The sequence below is a fragment of the Anticarsia gemmatalis genome, chromosome 10, assembly GCF_050436995.1.
Source record: "Anticarsia gemmatalis isolate Benzon Research Colony breed Stoneville strain chromosome 10, ilAntGemm2 primary, whole genome shotgun sequence".
NCBI classification, from domain to species: domain Eukaryota; kingdom Metazoa; phylum Arthropoda; class Insecta; order Lepidoptera; family Erebidae; genus Anticarsia; species Anticarsia gemmatalis.
In genome coordinates this window covers 9,712,753-9,735,517 of record NC_134754.1, presented here as the reverse complement: position 1 = coordinate 9,735,517, position 22,765 = coordinate 9,712,753, and the positions used below count along the sequence as shown (strand labels likewise).

The 22,765-nt window shown below is 34.3% G+C and overlaps 2 protein-coding genes across 2 annotated transcripts in view; both read right to left on the bottom strand.

Annotated features, from left to right (window-relative positions):
* The window catches only part of LOC142976301 (Kv channel-interacting protein 4-like), a 147,079-nt gene that overhangs the window by 72,325 nt on the left and 51,989 nt on the right, over positions 1-22,765 (bottom strand). Inside the window, exon 3 of the mRNA XM_076119589.1 lies at positions 10,356-10,376. Within this exon, the coding sequence (XP_075975704.1) occupies positions 10,356-10,376 (21 nt within the window). The remainder of the gene's footprint in view (positions 1-10,355; positions 10,377-22,765) is intronic.
* Positions 1,473-3,280, bottom strand: LOC142976260 (uncharacterized). Its single transcript, XM_076119549.1, has 2 exons — positions 2,140-3,280; positions 1,473-1,994 (listed from the first exon to the last, which is right to left on the bottom strand). Exons 1-2 carry the CDS (start codon positions 2,617-2,619, stop codon positions 1,473-1,475), a joined length of 1,002 nt encoding a protein of 333 aa, XP_075975664.1. The 5' UTR covers positions 2,620-3,280.

The following is a 22,765-nucleotide window of genomic DNA, read 5'->3' as shown; positions in this document are numbered from 1 at the left end:
TACATACGACCTAGTGCATCAGAGGAAAACACCTGTGGCCAATCTGGAACTGGGGTGCCTTGTTTGCGACGTTGGAATTTCTTTGTTGATTGATTCCAAGTGTAATACTTGGGCATTTCAACGTACATCAGCGTCGCTGCGAATGGATCTGTTTCACACATTGAAAAGAAGCTAGTCAATGTTGTCGATGGTGGTCTCTCAGCTCGTTGTGCGGCATTAGCCTCAGTGAAGTAAACTCTTTGGCCATTTTCCAAATGCACTGCTAAATGTACAAACTGTGGGATATCTTTCATGAATTTGAAATGACAATAATCGCCACAGTGCTTCATTAGTACTGACGTATCTGCCCATTTGGAAGTTGCTGATTTCGTCATTCGCATTTTCCGACGCAATACCAAACACAGCCATGTCGCTGCCTTTTGTGACGTACTTGCACAAATATTTGATTGATTTGGCCGAATGACAACTCTCAACGTTTGCATGTGTTTCGAAAATTCGTGATAGCAGCGGGCAATATGGTACAATGAATTCATTTCCGATCTCAATCTCTTGATTTTGAACTTTGACTTTAATAGTTCGACCATTATCTTCTTTTGAACGCCGACGATAAACTGGATATCCATCGTGCCCTGTGACTGTTTCAGCAACTAACGGTCGCGGATATCGTTTTGTGCACTTTCCATCAGCCATGCAAGGCGATAATGGATTCAAAGCACCGCACGGTCCATGCACCATCTGCGTCGTCACAATGTCGTGTAGATGGGGATCAGTGACTGGATCAGGAATTTCAGCTGATATGATGTCATCCACTTCATTTGAATGTAATTTGTTCAGCAACCAAATTAGGATATGAGCATGCGGTAGTCCACGCTTCTGCCATTCCACCGAGTACATATAACAACGTGTGTCACCAAAAACTCGATACTTAGTAAGCACATCCATCATAACCTTGAGTTTTTGCTGAAATACTCTGGCGATTATGTCATGGCGATCTTGCGGTTTTTGTCCCGGTTCCATCTCACGTTCAATTTCCATCCACTTCGGATTGCAAGTGAACGTAATAAACAAATCCGGAGTTCCATAATTTCGCACGTACGTCATAGCGTCTTGAGCGTATTCGTGCATGTGGCGTGGGCTTCCGATATATGATGATGGAAGAATCGTCAGACGTCCAACATTCTGAACATCGCCATCTGAATGAATAGCATCACGCAAGTGTATATAGTCCTCAGATCGTAGCTTTGCCTGATTGTATCGGATGAACGCTAAACGTTCGGTCTCGACTTTGACATACATGTCGACAGCGAATTGCTGGAATAGCCGACGGCACTTCAGAATGACATTCTCCTCATGTGTACGAATCATCAAACGATACGCATAGTAATTCATTGCGCTTAGATTTTTATTCGTTGATACACCTGAAAATGCAAAATTAAATGAATTGTTAATAGAAACCAATAATAGCAATATAATTAGTGTGTGAATATTTTACCTGTAATTGGATCGACCATCTTCAACGTGATGTCGTATCCGTCTTGCCCTTGCCAATAAATGATTGGATATTGTAACGCATCGTACAAACGATGTGTCTCGTTTACACGATGCATGATATTGCTTCTTCGCTGAACGACAATGTCTCGCGATTTAGTTGGATCGCCAACAATAATTGCAGCAACATCATTAACGGTGGGTGCATTGAATCTTCGCACGTGTTCACCTGTTGGGGTACAATCCGCTCTTATGACAAATTTGTGCGTATCCGATGGCATTTGTTCCAATGCTGTTTTGAACATATTAACCACAGCGTTATTAGCGTGAAAAAATGCTTGCAACTGTTCTATAATTCGTCTCTTTAACTGTTGTGTTCCCTGTATATTGCAACGCACATTCAGCTGATCCACCATCGACGAAATAAAATATATTTGCAGAAATTGATGCGGCTCATCCGGTGATGGCACCATTGAACCATGCAAATGATATATTTGTCCTTGTATCTGTAATTGCAAACAATCATTTGTTGAAGAATACGGTGTAACTTCTGATCGTGTGATGGTGTAGTGTTTGGTGTATATGTAGTTTTTATTGTTGCAATTCATTTTGTTAGTGTGAGTGATTGGTTCTGTGTGTTGTATCTTTTACCTTGCAAGTCGGCATAAAGCCGCCTTCTCGAATGATATTAGCTCCAAAGGAAGTCATGCGAAAGCAGTTATTGTATTCAAGGATGTGTTGAAGAAAATGGTAGGAATCGTGATCACTTCCATCGAACAATTGTTTCAGTGGCTGTGGTGGTGTAAGTAATGGATCCAGTTTGACTTTTCCACTTGCGCAACACAATCCAGCCGTTTCTCTTTTAAACTTTAACGCATTACAATATCGGCATACAGTCGTCATTGGTCCAATATCTAAATTTTCATCATTACTGTAGTTCGCAGTGGGATCATATTGGAATGCCAAGCGATTGTATGATGCCAATGATCTTCGTGTGCTCACGCGCTGTCTTAATCGGGCATTTTCTCTTATTATATTTTGTCTTACTTCGCTTAAGTTCTGTGAATACACTTGTTGCTGGCTTGCATGTCTTGTGCGGCGGCCGATGTTCGCACGTCGTCCTCTAGGCATTTTGGACTATGGACAGAGTAGTGAATTTAACCTCAAATGCACGATCCACATAATTTACACAGTTTAACTTACCACCTTAAAGACAAAATGCCTGCTGTTGAAATCGAATAAAAATCTGCACAATACACGTAATTGATTTGTTGGTTTCCAATTAAAATGTTAGGAAACGAATAACTTATATTTTTTACTTTTTTGAACACAATACCGTTTTTTCACATGAAATTCTCTGTCAAACAATATATCACGCACCGGCACCATCTACAATGAGTAGCTGTCAAATAAAAATATTAAAAGAAATACGATACAAATATTGGTATGTAGTACATGCTATGTATCAGAGATGGCGCTGTATGAGAAAAATGATTTTCTCTGTTTTTTCGCCTTTCTGTTGAATTTTTTCCTGAATTTTCTTTGCTATAAACCTCGCGGAGCTCGAGACCTTTCCAACGAATCCAAAACCGTGGAAATCGGTTCGTGCGTTCTGGAGTTATAGCGTCAGGAAGGAAAACCCGACTTATTTTTATATAGTAGATGAAACCAAATCAGAGCTATGAGCTAACTGCACGGTGTCACTAGTAGAAAGGTTGGTATGGAATTGAATAGAGATATAAAGGTTATTCTTAGCTGGAGAATGAATTATACAATTATAACTAAGCCACGAAGCCAGCAGTAGTTATAAAACTTGTCACAACTAAATCCTTTACTTTTACTCTCTCTAACTTGTAGCTAATTTACGAAGTACCATATTGTGGTTGTAGTCTCTTGTAAGTTAGGGACTCGATAAAATACCGAAGAGAATTTATGGTTAAGACACTAATGTGTGATCTTCTTCAATGATTGAAATTTCACAAGACACGAACGTTTGACAAGCACGAATACAAGAATCCAACACGCAAAGGTCCTCAGAGAGCATTAATCTGAAGAGGAAAGGGACGCTTACATGCCTGATAATCCGATTATCATTAGGAAAGGACCCGAGAGCGATTCAGACTAACTTTTGGCCTGAGGGGTCATTATACTAAAAATGTTGAGAAACGTTGGTTTAAACAAACGCTTTTACGACAGAGCTCATAACAGTTAAGTTTATTCCGATACTATAACAAGTAAATACAATTGTTGTGTATAGCTATATATAGTAGTACTGTATTATATGTCCCTAGGTCTGAAAATCCTTTGTGATTTATACATAGTACCCTCGTACGTGAACAGGTTCCCGAATATTTTAAGGAGCTTATAAAACTTGTTTGGTTTTTCGTTAGCCTGTGTTTTTTATTATAAAAGTAATTTTATTTAATTTCTTTCTTGGTAGATACGGAATAAATTGAAGCTGTTTACTCATCTTTGCGAAATTATTTATTGGCTGCTTTTTAGTGTACAAATGGAATTAATTGAATAAACTAAAACAATTATGTGAAAATGTACTCTATATTTTATCATAGATCCTTTTGATATTCTTAAATAATACGGAATTAGGTCTAAGAAAATTGTATTAGACTGAAAAATAAAAGCGCAATTTAAAATAACAATTCACGTACATTGTATGTTAATCTTGACATTTTCCAAGAAAAGAAAATTCTATCTGAAATTACCTTCATTCAGTGAGTTCAATCTTCGGGAAATATAAAATCTGTTGTCATCATGCCAACGATTGTTCTATTATTCCGAACGATTCTAAATGGCCGATGTTAGGATTATATTATCTCGAAAATACTTTAAGAAAAGAAAATTGTTGTTCAGGAAATAGTTGCAACATTATTGTTAAATTAGTTAATAGTACTTACTAGCAACCTAGGACTATATTTGATTATCTTTTTGTTGCTTACATTTACTCGTATCTTCCTTCAATGGTAGCAAGGCGGCTTATCCAGTGTGTATTAGTGATTTTGAATTGGTTCAATAACCATTTAATCAACTATTTTGTTTCTCTTCCATGTTTTATTGATAATAGAATTTTAAGGTCGCATTTAAAACGGTGTACATTTTGTTATTGATAGAAAATAGTACATATTTTAGTTAAAATATTATTACGCAACTGGATGTTTCGAATTTGGTTAAACGTTGTTGACAGTTGTTGCCCGCGGCTAACATTGCTTTGATCGAAAGTTGTATTAAAATAGTAAACGTACATATTAACTGAAACTATTTGAAAAACGGTAGTGAAAAGCGTCATTTTGTGGCATATAACACCAGGATTTTATAAAATTTCTCTTAAAAAACAGATAATCACTGCTATAATTAAGTCAAAAAGTACCAATACTCGATGGAAACAAGATATTTATGGTAAAGAAAAGCCAATTACAGGTACGATAAAAATTTCATTCGAAAAACGACCGATTTTATCTTTCCTTTATTTATAAAAGTGACATTATTACAAAAGTTTCCAGTAAAACCTGGTTGCTTTTCTGTTTCACTTTAATTTCTGCATATACAGTGGTAAATTAAAAATATATATGAAAATATTTTCATATACGCATTTAGTTTACAAAAGCTTCGTATGAATATTTAAGTTTCAATCAATGAGACGGCTTTTTATGTGTAAAAATATCTGTTATGATTGTGTAGGTATATTCACGAGATATTTACTTATAATAGGTACCTACATAATAGACTATAATCTAGTCATAAATTAAGAGTCTGTCAATAAATAACTGTGACCGAAAAGTAGTTTAATGGCAAGTATAAATATTCTTAAAAAAAAAATTTTTCTTCTTTGAAAAATATCGTAAAGTGAATGTAAAAAGAAACGGGCCACAAGCAAACTAACCATTATTTCAGTAATTGTGGTAACTATCCCTTATACCTAATTAGACTTCTCTATACCCTTTCACCGTAACAGAATTCAGAAAAAATCTAAATTATTTTTATAAACATAAAAAAAAACATTCAACAAGTTATATTTTTTTAAATGCTCCGTCGTGGCACCGAGTTCTCAACAGATAATGTCTCATTAAAACTTTAATTCTCTTTTTAAAATAAGCTGCCAGTGAGAGAGCGTCTAAACAAAATGGACGCTGAAAATATGAAAACTGCTTTGTTATTTTAAATTAGAACATACTGTTTGGTTTTAAAATGAGTTGAAATAATAAAACTGGAGCCCTGTCATTGTAAAGGTTTTCTATATTTTCATGTGCTTGTTTTATTTTAGTACCTTTTATATGATGGGACTCGAGGAAAGAGATAAGGTAGAAAATAGCGAGTTATTAAAATTGCTCGCCAGTGTTTCAGTGAAACTTTATTTTCAATATAGTTGCCTAAAAAATGAGAGGGACTGTGATTTTATAGCAGAATTATTCTCGTTTACCCTATAACAATAGGACTAACATTGTAAACGGCAAAGTATGTATTCCAAACACCACAACTTAAACCTTTCGGTGTAACATGAGTAATTTTTTGTATCACTAATACAATATACTCATCATAAAAACAGCTAGTAGTGACTTGCTTTTATTTTACTTTTTAGTCTAAAACTTATTCCACCATGAAAAATCTTACAAAATATGCCAGTTTTCCATCATTAGCTGTAAAAAATGCTCCCAAAGGCATGTACGTACGTAGCGAAGCGCCCTTGATAGGGAGAGCCCTTTCGCCATGGCGGACAGTAGAAATGCTTACATAGCCGGCACGATGGTACTTCAAACTTAATTTACCATGCTTAGCGACTCATATTTTTGGCAGACGTTTTGGAATTTCCACGGCTATGAGCGGGTTTTTAACATTTTACCTCTGTAGCGTTGGGTAATTCACGCGAGCTTGTTTGAGGGTTATTTAAATAGTGTCGTCACATTTTTACAATGAACGCGATGTATTTTTTCAACTATTGCGGTTGAGATTTTAATTAAGAGAATATAAACTCCGGAAGATACTTTTACTTACTTTACAAGAATTGTTTGGTAAAATATAGTGCAGTAATGCACACTCGCAGGGAACATATAACAGTGACCTAGAGGGCCCGGGCCATATTGTTGGGATTCGAAGTACAATTAAGATTATAAATGAAAAAAGAAGGCTATTTTAATACATGTACTCATAACGACTGTAACATAGAGATATAGCTGGCGCTAATGGGAGCAAGCAACTCAAGCACATAACACCAATTTTAATCTTAAAATATAAAAAAATTATAATATTTTATTACCTGACACGGGTTAAATAATTGTCCTCATATACAGGACACACAGTAATAGAAAATCAATGGGACAATTATTGGGGACGGACGATAGCGTCATTATCATCTCATGAATGTGAAATTATTCAAACATGAGTTTAACAGCTTTTATTGCGATCCATTTTTGGTCAAATCACGTATGACAATAATCTATTGATTGTGATAATGACTTTGTATAACAAACGAAACAGACTATCTTTACTAGATTGACAGATGCTGTACTATGACAGTGATAAAAAATATGCTTCTAAATACGGGAAATGTTAATGTTTTTAAATACTAAATCAATTTTTCTATAGTCAGAGGAAAAACAAATGCATATGTTTAGTGCAAGTCTATAATGTTTGTATTTACAAACCTTGACAAGTATTACTTCAAAAAATTCAGTCCTAAAAATATAGCTTGCTGCATTACTACCTAAACTTAGCTATTATAAATATTATTACAAATAAAAAGGACTATTTTAAACCGAGACAAATCCTTTTTCAAACGGCAATTTGTCACCTAGAGCAACAAAACAGCGTTTGTACCTAATACATAATTCTATAAGACTCGTATATATCCACTACAATAGCAACGTTTTAGCCGCGTACGGCCGTGGTAAGCCTCTGAATATGTGTCTAATCACAGCCAGCCTGCGCATCGTAAACACTGGCCAGTCTAAAAGCTTAATCCTCACTCATGTCCTCATACCGTTGACATTTTCTCTCCGTACCCCCGAGTGGCCACCATTTTGCTCCCCAGAGACTTTGCCAGACTAATATAATACGTGACACAGACATGATTATGACGTCATGAAGAATGGGGAATGTACGTCATAATTTTCCAGGCTTACGGCGCAATATTAACGAGTAAATTGATTTTTATTACGTGTAATTAGTACCGGTATTTTTATATTCTTCTTTATATTGTACGGACAGGTAAATGATTTATTATAAGTCCGATAAAAACAAAGTAATTAAATATTACTCTGTTTATACTTTTCATAAATATTCATCTCAGTGCTAGACTATTTTTCATCCTCTTTTCTTAAAATCTTTTTTACATTAAGATAACGTCGAGTAGCATAAAAAAGTAAAGAGAATTTTATTTAGTGCTCTGCAGACAAATGTCTAGTCTTATTCTAAAGAAATATATTTAACAAGACAGTTATAATTCTAAATGAACAAAAATGTCGGCCGAATACAGTCTTCTTTCTCGTGACTTTTAACTTTTGCTCTCCATCTCATTTCATTTTTGCACAATGAGCAAATTTCCTTATGATGAAACAAGCTTTTTTGTAAATACGTTTTTGTAGCTTGAATTGTTGGGTAAGTATGGAAAGTTTCAAAAATATTTTAAACAAAGAACGAGTAGGAAAGGAGAACGCCGCTTAAACAAACTCCTGAAGAAAAATGTGAATATTTCATAAAGTTTTCGGGATTATGTTACTTTTGTTACGCGTCGTGAGAAGCGAAGAAAATTTGCTTAATAAACTGTTGTCGGTATGTACATTCTCGTCAACGCTCCGGTGCCCAGAGAATCTAATGAAGATGTGGAAAGCACTCTATTTGATATTTTCTTCTTCGACAACAAAGGACGGCGAACAATTCGCTTTTTCACAAATAGCAAAGTTCAGAGAGATCTCAAAATTGCGTTAAAGAGATATGAGATCGTTGGTCTTCATTTCCTTATTTCAGTTTCTAGGAATGATCTTAGACTTCCTTCGTTGTTTATGTGACAAGTTTACTTGTTTAATGTAAATGAACTTTTCAATAAAAATAAAAAGAATTGGCGGGACATTAAATTGAATTTCACAACTTCAAACATTGCTCGGAGTTTCTGATATATGGTTTCAGTTTATTTGTTTTGTTCAGGGATCAGACAAATGGAGCCTGAAGGATGTTTGTACATAAAGGACAGTTAATTTAATTCGGCCATCAGTTCCAGTCATAAAATTTGAGCAAATCGTGCTATCATTTGAGGAAACGGCCGACCGTTTCTACACAATGTAATTCAATGGAACTTGCCCAAGTTTAATTTGTCCACGACGGAATTCGTGATCGTTACTTGGAACTGTACTTACAAACTTCTTGACCTTAAAGGGGAATAAGACGAGGATTTTGATATAACAATTTACTCAGCTAGGTAAAAAATCTTGGTAAAATTTATTTCGTGAAAGGTAGAGACATTTTCTGCTCGGTTGCCGCGAGTTTCCTTTTAAGAGACGAAATTTACTACGAAAAGTGTTTTAAAAAATAATAACTTTTAATTTGACGAACATTTAGGTTCATAATTAAAATTACTACAAATTTAATAATACGAACTGCGCTAACTAAATGTTATAACAAGCCAGTACTCCGAACTTACAGGAGTTCGGAAGCGGTTCTATTTAATCATGTTAAACAAATTCTGGTTTTCAATTTATTCAAAAACATTACCCTGATTACTATCCCGGCATCGTATTAATTAAATATACTTACCACCATACAACACTCTCATTTGAATATCTCGTTCATTGAGCTGTAAAACACTACCGCTAATACAAATCACAATATTTCACAAACACGACTAGTTGTCTTGAATTTTATTAATAAAACATATTTTAATCACAACTGTTTTACCAAGGCCATAGGAATAGGAAAAAAAAAGTTAATTTCCATTACTATAGATTCTGTCACTCTACATATTTAAATGATAAACAAAATAAAGCAGCTGAACTAAATTCTTTTACAAAAAAATTACTGGTTTAAGTTAACAAAGTAGCAAAATTACAACAAACATTAAGTAATCAAATTAGAGCACAACATAAGTCGTATAATTTCAAATTTTCCAAATGGCCTTAGAATAAAAAGCACAGAGAGATTAAAACTAATAATATGACAACAAATTATGCATAAGTATCAATGATACTAAATAGAGTATAAAATTAAATGAAATGTATTATCGTGTAGGTCATACAACGTCATGCGAGTAGTGGATTCAAAGATAAATGTATCAAAATATTAAAGAAAAAATCCGAAAATGTTCACTACTTGCATATCGATGTACAGTCACCTATAAAATACTTTATGACCGTAATAACAGATAGTACACATGGTGCCAAAATAATGGCACAGTTTTTATGTGTATCGATTTGCAAGTAAGTGTATTAGAAATAGTAATTTGGGGTAATGTGTTCTACTGTCTGTCGTCTATTAAAACTACAATTAAGGTAGGTGTGACGGTGATAGATTACTAAATAATGGACTCAGAAATGTTCGGTGTGAAGTACTATGTGATTCGTTTGTCTTTGTGACTAGTTGGACGCCATTTTGGTTTTAAGCGAGCATGTGCAAAATGAGAAACTCAATTTTATAAAACAATTTTTTCCATCATATTTTATACGCATCCCAGCGTGTCTGAAATATTAAAAACAGAACATTTCTCTATTATCAATGTTAAAAATAGATTTTATTCAAAACAGTATTATTTCGCAAAGCTCGAGATACAAAATAAAATGGCGCATGCTCTGTTTTCGAGACAAATGAATCGTTTGTGTGAATGGTTCGATATCTACGAGTACATGCTTAGTTTGGATTCTGGAGCTTACTTTCTGACTGCGCTGTGAGACCTGGGAAATATAGTAATGCGTTAGTATTGAAAGGAGAGGCTACATGTTAGACTAGGGAACTGATTTACATTAATCCAGTGGGTGAATTAGCACTGGCATGGATTTATAATCCAGTCCAGCGCTCCAGTTATACAGAGTCGTTTGAACATTCCGCTGGCTGTGGTAATGTTGGCCACTAAATAGTTTAGTTCTTTTTTATTCTATAGCAATATGTTTTCTGGATCAACTGGGCATTTGGCATGTGGAAGGTTATTGTCATACAAGTATGAGTATTAGCAGGATTATTACAGTTTATTTGTGAGCATACGGGAATATAAATAGTACATACAATAGACATACGTATGTAGGTATAATGTATGTATAGGTTTTTACTTATATAGTGTAGTTGTTTATTCTAGCACAACTTATAAGTCAAATAGAAAATGTAGTATCTGAAAAAAACTTGATGGATCCTCCGGCTTTTAATTTCACCACTACTTTCGGAAAAACATTCTTAGCTCTATTTAATTGAAGAGTTTATTATAAAGAAAAAGATCATTAATATAGTACCTTTTCCCGTCGGACCTTCAATGGTTGAAATAGAAAAACTAAAACAGAATCGAAATACTCAATATTTTAAACAACAGCCGCATCGACATCAGTCAATGCACATTGTCATGTGGTGAGCCGCAGCACTACAGTACGAGAGAAATCTGTTCATCAATATCAATACACAATGCAAAATCATGATTGTGGTTTTGTATGGCTTTTTTTTGTCAGTATAAAAAGTACTTCAGTTACCACAGAAAATTGACATGAAAGACCTAATGACTTTAATCTTGGTTATTATAGGGTTAATGACTCCCTTATTGTAGACCTTTGTCACGGCAACAGAACACGTCTATATTGACTTATGAGATAAGATCATGTGTATGAGAGTCCTTAGTAAACTTACGATATGTAGCTCGATTCTCTAAAACTATGGACTACCGACATCGAGCAATTTTATACGAAAATCTGTTTAATGCCTCTATCGGGCTCCGTAGAAACTATTTTGGCAGTACATTTTAAAGATCAAACTTTCGATACTCGACTGTACCGACTGTAGAGAATTGCGCTAGTTTGTTCATGTGAGTTTCTTCAAAGATTTTCGCAAAAATTATAATATTTTATTATTTTTACCATAAATTATTATTATTACAAGCTAAATGATTTATGTTAAACAGCAGGCCAATTACACATTTCTCAATTGACTGCCGCGAAAAATACTGGCCAATTAATTTTGTCCATACCTGTACACGCACGATCAATCATTGCCGCCCTTTACTGAATCAATAGATCAAATGTTTGTGATCTGTGATCATTAATCATGTGTTTGAAATGACCAAGTTATTGACACGGTGAATGAAGGGCTCTCGAGGGTTGCATTATGGGGTATTTTGTTTCATTGGATTATTATTTGGTCTGAGCTGTGGTATATGCGACTGATGATGAGGATTCAAGTGGGATTCCGGGTCAATTAAAGTGCCACTGAAACAGTTTTTTTTTGGAATTTGAGTTACATATATTCTAGATTGTAGCGGCTATGTCAATTTTGCTCTTTAATATATGAGACTTACATTGTAATATGGCCAAATGTGAGTGTATTTCATACACACGTGCTTACTACTTTGGGTATAACGTTATATCATGAAAAAAACCAACAAGTTCATTTTTAAATCGGCACGTGGTACGGCCCCTGTTACACAGGACTGCAAATATTTCTGACAATTTGCAAAAAACAAATTCGTCGAGTTTCATCGAAAAATATTCGGTATTTGAAATATGAACAAAATAAATACCATTTTAAAACGTCTGACTCACAGTCCCTACCAACATTTATTCACAAAAATCAAACAATTTTAGGTAAATATTTCGCTCGCCATATTGTATAAAGTAATATAAGTAAGAAAGAAACAGTATCAAAAAACAGTACAAACAAACTACTAAGAAACAAAGTTTTCGGAAACCACAGACGTTTACTTTTTGCTATTTGTCTAGCTTCTACTACAGAACCTAAAAACTAGTGCTCAGATAAAATCTAGAAAGCTCGCGCGTGGTCGTGGCAAGACTAAGGTCATAACGTATATCCACACATTAAAGGTAATAAAAACTTCGTTGTTCGTAGCTCACGTAATTCATGTCGTGAAAGCAGTAAAACGTGAACTTTACAGGGCACTTTTGATTCCGGTATTTGCAGGTAGTTATTATAAACAATCTTTTTAAAACTTATCGCCGGTAGTAGGTACACACACATACATTCACTTTAATAATAAAAAAGATATACACTTTGATATGTACCTTTATAAGAGTTTAATTGACAGTCTTTGTCTATTTTCAAATTGTCTACAACACTTAAAGCCGTGTTAGTAAATATGATTCGTCGTATCGTAGTCGTGTTAGTAAATATGTCAATTTCTAGACTAAATTGACGTTGAAGAAATAATTTAGATGTAACTTAACTAGTGAAAGTTTCAGCCATAATTTTGTGACTATTGTAATATAACTATTGAAAAATAGTGTATTTTTCACTCAGTAAATAAAAGCCAGCAACAACATATTTCCATGTCTTATACATACAGCAGAGTCAGTAATTGATATCCTGTCGTCCGATTAATTGGACGTAAAATGGAGACGTGTACCTCAAACATATTGATTGCATCAGCGGAACCCGTACCGTCGAGTAGACAGACAAAGCTTTTTCGAAGGTAATTAAAAACGATCCGTTGTCGTGCATTGTTGAATTGTTTGGTTACGTGATGTCAGTGTGTACTATTTTAACGCGTTTGTGTACTTTTAGAACTTGCATTGTCGTTAAATATTTAACATGCAACATTTTCGACATTAAATTGTGCTATTGGTAAATAATGAGTCACAATTTAATCAATGATTTTGTATTATCATAAGTAATATATATCTATGCGAATTTTATAAGTGTCTTTAACACCTGCCTTGAAAGCGAAAGAGTAATTTACAAGAAAAAATAAATAAATAGCAGCGAAGCATTGAAGTAGGGTAATTGGAAAGAAATTGAAGTATTTCCCAGTACTGAAACGCAGCAAGAATTCTAGGAGCTACCTATAATGAAATATTTTTACAGCAAGTGAAGCAGTTTGCTTATTGAATTTGTTCAAAGTGATTGGCACGTCGAAGAATTGAATTTTAGATTTCCATTTTATTGATGGCCGTGAGTCGTGAGAAAGGAGTTTTCTTACAATATATTACTTTTATTGCCTCCGTTATGATTTCATATCGCGTACAATACAAGGGAAATGATAAAAATGAAATGCAAAATAGAAACCGTATTTTACTCGACAGAGTATCTTTCTTTCGATAAAAATGGTCGTAGTAGTAGGTACTACTTTGCTTTGTTAAGGTAAATTCCTGGATTTTTTATATTATTTTCGTATACTACATTATTCTTCGTTCGCAAAAGGAGCCTGGAAAATCTATGTTCATTCATCCCGGATTATCCGTTCCAAACAAGCTCTAGTACATCCACTAGACTAAAGGATTTCATAAAGTTTGAGAGCAAAATTCAGGACGTGTTTTTCCTTGCCTTGGTATCTTTATATCAGAATAAAACTATCTTAAAATAAATCTACATACATAAGTTGCCGTAAGATAAAACGAAATGAAACACAAAAATTAGGTAAATCCCTAATAAAAGTAGTAGCGTTAAATAGCTTTAGTATTACGACTGTAACAGTTTGGATTGCCAACTTGTTGCGTTCGTAATCACTGTAGATCAACGATAACAGAAAGTCTTATATCAATTCACAATCACAGAACTTTCCTCGGAAAATATTCCATAATTTAACACTAGGTGTATCAGATAACCACAATAATTCATAAAGGTATCTTCACATCTCATCGTATAAATAAACTTGACTGACCGCGTATAAAACATTACGGTAATATGTCAAAAGTTCCCATCTGTACGTGTAGGCGAGCCCTTTGTGGCTCAACGTGACTTATCACATTCTACCCTCCCTTTAAACGTGTTTCCCTTTTTGTATACCATTTACGAGTGAACCTTTAATAGAATATTTATAGTTTTTCTATAAAGCAACGTATAAAAATATTCGGGGAAAAATGTTGAAAGCGCTCGTGTGTGTTTTGTCCCTTTTTTTGCCGCGCGGCGTGAGCAGAATTTCCAATGACATTTTTCGTTATTTACTTGCATCTATATGAACTAGGAAGCCACCTAAAATAATATTTATTAGAATATGTAGTACCCAGCTATGTTGTTTAAAGCGCCTAAGACGATAGAAAAGAGAAAGAAATAACAAGGGTTAAGTTGCTTTCAAGACCTATATTTTTTTAGTGCACAGAAATACTAAAACGGACATGAAAATCTATTTATTCAATAAATGGTCGCTATCAGATGCCAACGATAGATGCAGGCATTGCAAAATAGAGAACACCAAACTAAATAAATCGATAAGTGTGGATAAGACATAGAAATATCACTAAAAAACCACAAAATTAATGCAAGTCTCCCCTGAAAACAATGATAAATGTTCTAAAGACCAGTTCACATTTTATCGCAGAGCGGCGAGTAGTCTGCCGCTGACAGGAATGAATGTCGCATACATTTGGCCGCGCGGCGAGCCACAATTGACGCGTTCGGTTAGTACTAACGCGCAAATATTTCACCTGCGCCCATCATTGTCAGGCTTGCGGTGATGTGCGGACCGAAGATAGTTTAGTTTTTTGAAACTGATATTAGTTAGGTGTTTGGAGATGATGGAGATAAAACGATGTCATTGGAAGTAATAGCCTTTAGAGAGAGAGTGCAACGACCTTTTTTAGAGACAGTAGGGTAGTACGTAGTTTTAGAACTTTGTACAAGTATTTATTACCTTTTTTGTATCGTACTAAAGGCACTGTAAGTAAGTGTGTGTGTGTGTGTGTGTGTGTGTGTTTAGATATTTTGAAACGTTGCAAAAATAACTCAGAAGGAAAACTTCGTCATCAATAAAGTTTCAATAACGACTAATCAGTGAACTATTTGATTGTTTTATACTCACCTATGAAAGTCAATGCCAACATAACGCCTCAAAATAAACTGTTTTGTTAGTATAAAACCATAATTTTGCTCCACAACGTAATAACGTTGAAAATTAGCTTTTCCATGGAAACGTAAAGCGGATTTAATAGCAAACTACAACCTCGTTCATACTTGTTACTATTAAACATTACTATTCTCATATACGAGATATTTCCCAGTACCGTACAATTTTAAGTCGTTTCCCCGTATTTACAATTACTCTGCACCCCATTTTCCAACAATTACCTAGCTATTCGAAATACGTACATTTGGTATTGTAACTTAAGGTTGTATATACTCAGAAATGTAATTATTAAGGACCCTGAACATAACCTACATACATTTTGTAGTGAAAGCAATAAACATTAACACCTAATTGTTTTGTTGGACATAGTCTTATGGACTTTTGCCCTGTCTGAATATTTGGGTCTTTGAAAGGAACGTAATATCTATTAAGAGTAGCCAAGGGTCATAGATAAATTACATCTCATTAAGTTTCTTAAGTTTTTATGTCTGAAGTAACTGGCAGTTTTAAATAGAGGAGTCTTTGCTTAATGTGCTGAATGTAAATGTCTAATAAGTTAATACTTCATAATATAGTGTGGTGAAAAGGCGAGTACAAGACATAAAACTCAGTGTAATTCAACTAGTTTGCGTATTGCGTGTGACTCTTAAGAATTATGTAGTTGAAGTCGTTCCAGTTTTAGCTTTTTCATCTGGTTCTGTCGAAAAAAGGCTAGATCTGTAGAGGCGCAATTCTCTACGACTTCGACTATCAACAACTGGCTATCTATAGAGAAATTGTCTATGGAAATCTGATCAGCGTCTTATAGCGGGTGCCATAGAAACTACTGTTGTACATTTTAAATTTCAAACATTACATACTTATTAGTACTGTCTGTAGATAATCGCGCGGCGGTTATAAGGCGGTTGCACGGCTGTTTAGAATAAAATAAACGCTTATAGCCAAAAGTCTAAGTTGTTTTCGGTATTTCCACACATAAAAAGGTATCAAGTAAACGAATGGATTCGATAATGTTTTCTTCGCAGGTAACTTTGCGTATACAAATCGAGAAAATAAATGTGTTCCAATAAAACGCTTACGAGTTCGTTTACGATTACAGAGCTAACTTTTAAATTAAAATATGGAGTACCTTTTTGTTACATTCAATTTCTTTTAGAAAAGAGTTTATTAAGGACATTCTACGATAAATGGAGAATTTTCATAACTTTTCATTAAGATGATGCATCCAGTGTTAAGTTAGGTTGTAACCCATGTAATCGCGTCAATGATTTCTACCACAGTACTTTTCCAGAGTTTTCTATATAATTATGTCTTTGTTAATTTCCCACAACGAACTCAAAAAAATTGCATAGTAAAACACTACGCGAAGAATATAAAGGTAAACTATACCTTTAAACTTACTGAAACTATATAAAATCCAACGACAATTTATACGAGAACTTTGTAACGATCTAAATATACCTTTGAATATACGTCTGATAGTAACAAAGGCGTTTCGTATCGCAGTTAATATACGGTGTAAGATAAAGTTCAGTCAAGTGGGTGATAACTGCTGGCTTGAGAAACGGCGGGTGGGTATTTTTGAAGTATAACTTTAATGGATTCTAAAGGACATCTGTTTTGAGGATTATAGTTTCCGTGACTGTTATATCTTAAGTTATACGCGATATCCCTTTGAACTATATGTTTATAGTGGTTTCAATGAGTGAACCATAGTTGCATATTTTATATATATTATATAAAATCACGCCTTATTCTCATAGGGGTAGGTAGAGACCACACTGTTACTTGGTACTCTCGGTAATTTTATTGTATTCGATAAAGTGTATTGTAGTTACGTATCAATTATCTGATATAAATAAGAAATATTCTGTTTCATTATTTAACTGTTTAACATGATTCATATAAGCATCATTGGACCATGCAATAAAAATCAATTTCAAAAAGAAAATAAAATGCCAGACAAAACAATAAGATATAAAAATATAATATTTTCTAACAAAGTCTAGTTTAATCATCTAGAAACTCTTCAAGATAAATCCGTTATCGATTCGTTCATTTTTAGCTTCTTAGTTTGAACGAAACCTACTGATCTGGAATTAAATGAAAACAATTTGCGGAGCCTCCGGTATCAGCTGCCTTAATACTGAGCACAAGTTTAAATAGTCAATTTAGTCGATAGTTTTAGGGCGATTCTCTACAGTCGGTACTGACAAGCATCGAAAGTTTGACATTTAAAATGAACTGACAAAATACTTCCTACGACACCCGTAAGAGGCGCTGATCAGATTTTCGTACAAAATGTATGTTGTCGGTAGTCGATAGTAGTAGAGAATCGAGCTACTGATCTGGAATTAAATGAAAACAATTTGCGGAGCCTCCGGTATCAGCTGCCTTAATACTGGGCACAAGTTTAAATAGTCAATTTAGTCAATAGTTTTAGCGCGATTATCTACAGTCGGTACTGTCGAGCATCGAAAGTTTGACATTTAAAATGTACTGCCAAAATAGTTCTAATGACACCCGCTAGAGGCGCTGATCAAATTTTCATACAAAATTTCTCGAATACTCATCAGTTGGCGGTAGTCGATAATAGTAGAGAATCGAGCTACTGATCTGGAATTAAATGAAAACAATTTGCGAAGCCTTTGGTATCAGCTGCCTTAATATTGGGCACAAGTTTAAATAGTCAATTTAGTCGATAGCTGTACGTGTTAGGACAATGGCTGTAGGAGAGTCTACTGTTGTTGTAAACTTGTCGGTTTATTACTGTGTTGGGAAGTTTTACATGTTAATATAGAAACGGGTTTACTGTAGGTCAATAGTGATTGTGACATACCCTCTGGAGTTTATTGATAGTATACAAGACGAAAGTGGATAGGTGATGAATAACTTTGCAGATTATAAACTTGGATGATCATTAATGCTAAGTGTAACATGCACAGGGAATCTTTTTGCCTAGAATCTTTTAATTACTTAGCCTTCCTCAGTGTTTCTCAGTTGGCTGAAGGACTAAGACTACGGGCGCTGTCCCTCGCCATCCTTATAAGAACGTTTTTTAATCTTACGAAGAGGTCAAAGCGGCCATAATTTAGAAAGCTTAGCAAACAATTTTATATCTTGTTTGTCAAATTACGACAACATTTTAATTTTCTGTTTTCGGTCAGTCTACCGAAAAATCTCCAAGTTTGCGACAAAAGGATCCCGGAACGAAAAGGGTAAGATACATAATCCAAAATGACTCGTTAACTAACGCCGATGTAGCTGAAAAAATCCTCTTTTCTAAATATTAATTATGAAAGAAATTATCAAAGGAAGGAACGCCGGTGGGCACGGAAAATTGGGATGTCCGGAACCGTAATAATAATTTCGCAATTTCCTCAATTAAATTCAAATAATTGTTTTTGTAGCAATCCCGGGATCAGTGAAACATATAGCGGTAATATGCTTCGTTACCTTTGTCTTGGTGATGTCATTATGAGATTCTGTTGAAATGTTTTGTTTTATATTTTGGTGTTTTGACTGAGCATTTTTGGCTTAGTAACTGTTGTGGTGTACTATGTTTCTCTGTAAAGCGTGACTGCGGGGCAAAAGTGTTGTATCTCATTAACGTATCATGTAAATTATTATTGTTAGCTACAACATTTGTTAGGCCGGTGTAAGAGTCCCAATTTTGAAATAACTATTGCCTTATAAGCCAACTGTTTTCTAAAACAATGTAGCTAGTAGAATGTATTTACAGATATAACCCTCACAAAACAAAGTTGACTAAACAATCTCAAATCAAGGCAAACAATCCATAAAGATATTATATAACAGATCGTTAAGGTTATACGAGTGAGGCGACGAACTGACAATAGCTACAACATAGTAGATGACTGCATTGCATGCAACCATGTATTTTATACTAAAGCTCCCCTCACACTAGGGTATGTTTGTACACCAAGTATGCAGAACATTCCACAATTTGCAGGCAATATTTTCGCAACAAAATGTATGAAACATTAACATGTTGTGGCCGTCTCTCTTGTTGTTTTACGTGTGCTACATGTTAGTTTTAAGTCCGAAATGCGACTGTAATTTCTTACAGAGTAACCTTTGGGTTGTATTTTGTGGCTGAAATCTTTTTAAGGTTTTACTCTCACAAATTCAGTTAAAAGTTAATTAATATTATGCATGATTTTAGATTTAAAATATATGTAGAAATAATTTAAATTATTAGTTTTATTGGTTTGTACCGTATTTGCTCTCTAGTCAGTAGTCAGTGCTTAGGCCTGAATCGACCAAGCTGACCAAGAGCGGTTTGTATACTTTTTACATTTTCTTTGTTTAACACGAAAAAATGTCGAGCAACTAACAAATAAGGCGGTCACCAGTGGTGGAAAACGAATTTAATCTTTCAGTGCATAAGAACCTTAAGCTTTGTCCTAGAAAACCTGAAAGTATGACATTAAGTTGATTGTTATCACGCGACGAACTTAGCATTGATAAAGTTTTGTAAGTCGTTAGCACGATGCACCAAGACTGATGCTTTGTTTATGTTAATGTTCGATTTTATCGTAACTTGTAGCTAAAAAGAACAAATATTAAAACTTTTATTTATTTTCACAGTTTTATCTTTCGTTGTATTTTATGTTATAGTTTTTTCACATGTATGTTTTTATTTCTCTGTGGATTCAAAGTTTTGAGTAAAAATATATTCAGTTAGCTATTCGTGTGTAAAATGTTAACTTAAGTATTGAAACATGTAAATATTATTTATATACTTATGACAAGCTGTACTTGCTTACGAAAAAAAAGTAAAGATAAAATTATATATTATATTTGAAGGGAGAAGGGATCTTGGCCAGACGTTGACGTGACGTCGACGAAGCGTTCTTTGGTCTCTGCTTACCCTTTGCAAAAAAGACGTGATTTTATTCATGTATTTTTACATCTAGGTGTTTCTTCAAAAATCTTCAGAAAATAAAAAGCCAAACCTATTAAATTACTCCACGTTTCCCACGGCGCAAATAACGAATACCTGCTCATCGGAACAGAAGTTTATTTACCTCTGCCATTAGTAAAACTATCAACACTCAATATATTTGCTCCACAGATAAAGCGTCCATATGTAAGAACATCCTCGTGTTATCCGAATAAAAATAACCCTTCAGTGCACTCGAAAAACATTGTTACAAGAAAATAGAGGGATTGGAAAAGTACTAAGGGTTTGTGAACGTTAAGCTAACAATTTAAGTTATGATTTGCTGAATATTTCGAAACCTATTCCTTAGATTGGATAGGAAGAATAACCGACCAATATAATGACAAACTACAAAGTGCAATTCACAATCTGAGGAAAGATCCTTTAAAATGTCACTAAGCGTAAGATAAAGATAAATAAAACAAGCAGGGCTGTAGTCAAAATAAAATAAAGTACCAATTGCAAAGCTTATACTTTGCTTACTGATTAATAGTAGAATATATTCCCCATTAAAGTTGTAGGTTGGAAAGTACAAACATAAATTTTAAGATAAATAATAATTCACAGTTTATATTTCTATCAACAATTCGTGGTTTAGTTCCATAATTTTCAGTTTCTGTCTCAGTTAAACTCAAAAACTTTATATTACAGGCTTAGCATACAGTCAGCCGTATAAAATACGCCTAACTGGAACAAGACTGGAGGACTGAAGATAAAGGGATCGAGGAACAAATGTTCCGCGGCCTTATCTCGCTTTGTTCAATTACGAGCTACGAACGACGTACAACTGGAACAATGCTTGGTTTTTTCGTGCAATTACTGGTATTGCCTCTAAGTAAATGCTGCAGAACAAATACGGTTAGTTTGAGCACTTTGAGCTACGAAATACTAGGTGGTTTGTTAATAGAGCTTGTTCTAATAGAGTGAAAAAATAGGACCCATTAGAAGAGTACTAGATACTCGTATGGATACTTTAGTATTATTAAAGAGAATAAAGAAAAGAGAGTATTTCGTAACTAGCACTGTACATTTGAAAGCGTAACAAACAAACATACATGTAGTCAGACTGGCATTTATAAAATTGCTATGGATATTCTTATGAATTACATGTTATAAAGAGTAATTGGAGTCTGTGTCATGTAATTTTCCAACTAACATAGCTTATTGTAAAAAAATCTTATTGCTATCGATTTGACAGCACAAACTTCATTTCATTTACTGCCAAGGCACTTTTAAGTCGTAGATTTCAATATATTTTATGTACCTATATTTTATTTGTTACTTGCATATTTTATTTAACCTCGCTAGAGTATTGTCAAAGTGCAACACGTTCGTGTCATTTGAAGAACGAACGTGCCACCTTTTAGCAAACACGTTTTAACGAAATTGGTTTTTAGAATAAAAAGTTCTCGCACCCCAAGCAATACATTAGTGGCCATAGGTGTCGTATTTTTGCCAGACTGTAGATACCTGTAAAATATTGCACCTTTTTAATGAGGGTTGGGGAGCCTAAATACCTACATACGTTTCTGTATACCTACCAACTTGTTTTACTTTATCCATACTTACATACATATATACATCTTTGTATATATAATTCTTCTGTAAGTGTGTATGTCACTGAACTTCTCTTAAACGACGGGACCAATTTTGATGAAAATTTTTGTGTGTGTTCAAGGAGATCAGAGAATGGTTTAGATTCACAATTTTGTCCGCAGGACAATGTTTTTTTGACGTGTAGACAGGACAACGTCTGTCGGGTCCGCTAGTATTGTTATATATGTCTCCCAATTGCAAGTACTAATACATACACAATATCACGCCTTTTTCCTTAGGAGTAGGCAAAGGCCAAAGAACGCTACTAAGTACGATCTTAACAGACTTCCCTTGCGTGATTCACATCCAAACAGTATCAATTTAAAAAAAATATCAACTTAAAAAAATATGGAGGTATGGTAGCAAGAGATATACTATAGCACGAGTACTCGTAAATACCAATAAAAACAAGATAAAGATACGTTAATAATACTACTATGTGTTTACGAATAATATATTTATAAACCAGGTTTATTTTTATAAGTTTTTATGACCGCAAACGGAATGTAACTCCGCTCCCGTTGCCCGTTACTTGCACAGTGGAATGCAAACACTTGTTTCTACGACTTATTTTTTACAAATAACTAGACGTCAGCTTGTTTACACAAACGTCTGGCTAACAGTTTTCTTTCTTTTCTTTAATTTATTTTTATTTGTGGCTAGCTACCTATTTCGTTTTCTTGTATGGTGTTTTCACTTATCGTAATTGGAATAAATTGATCGTAAGATCT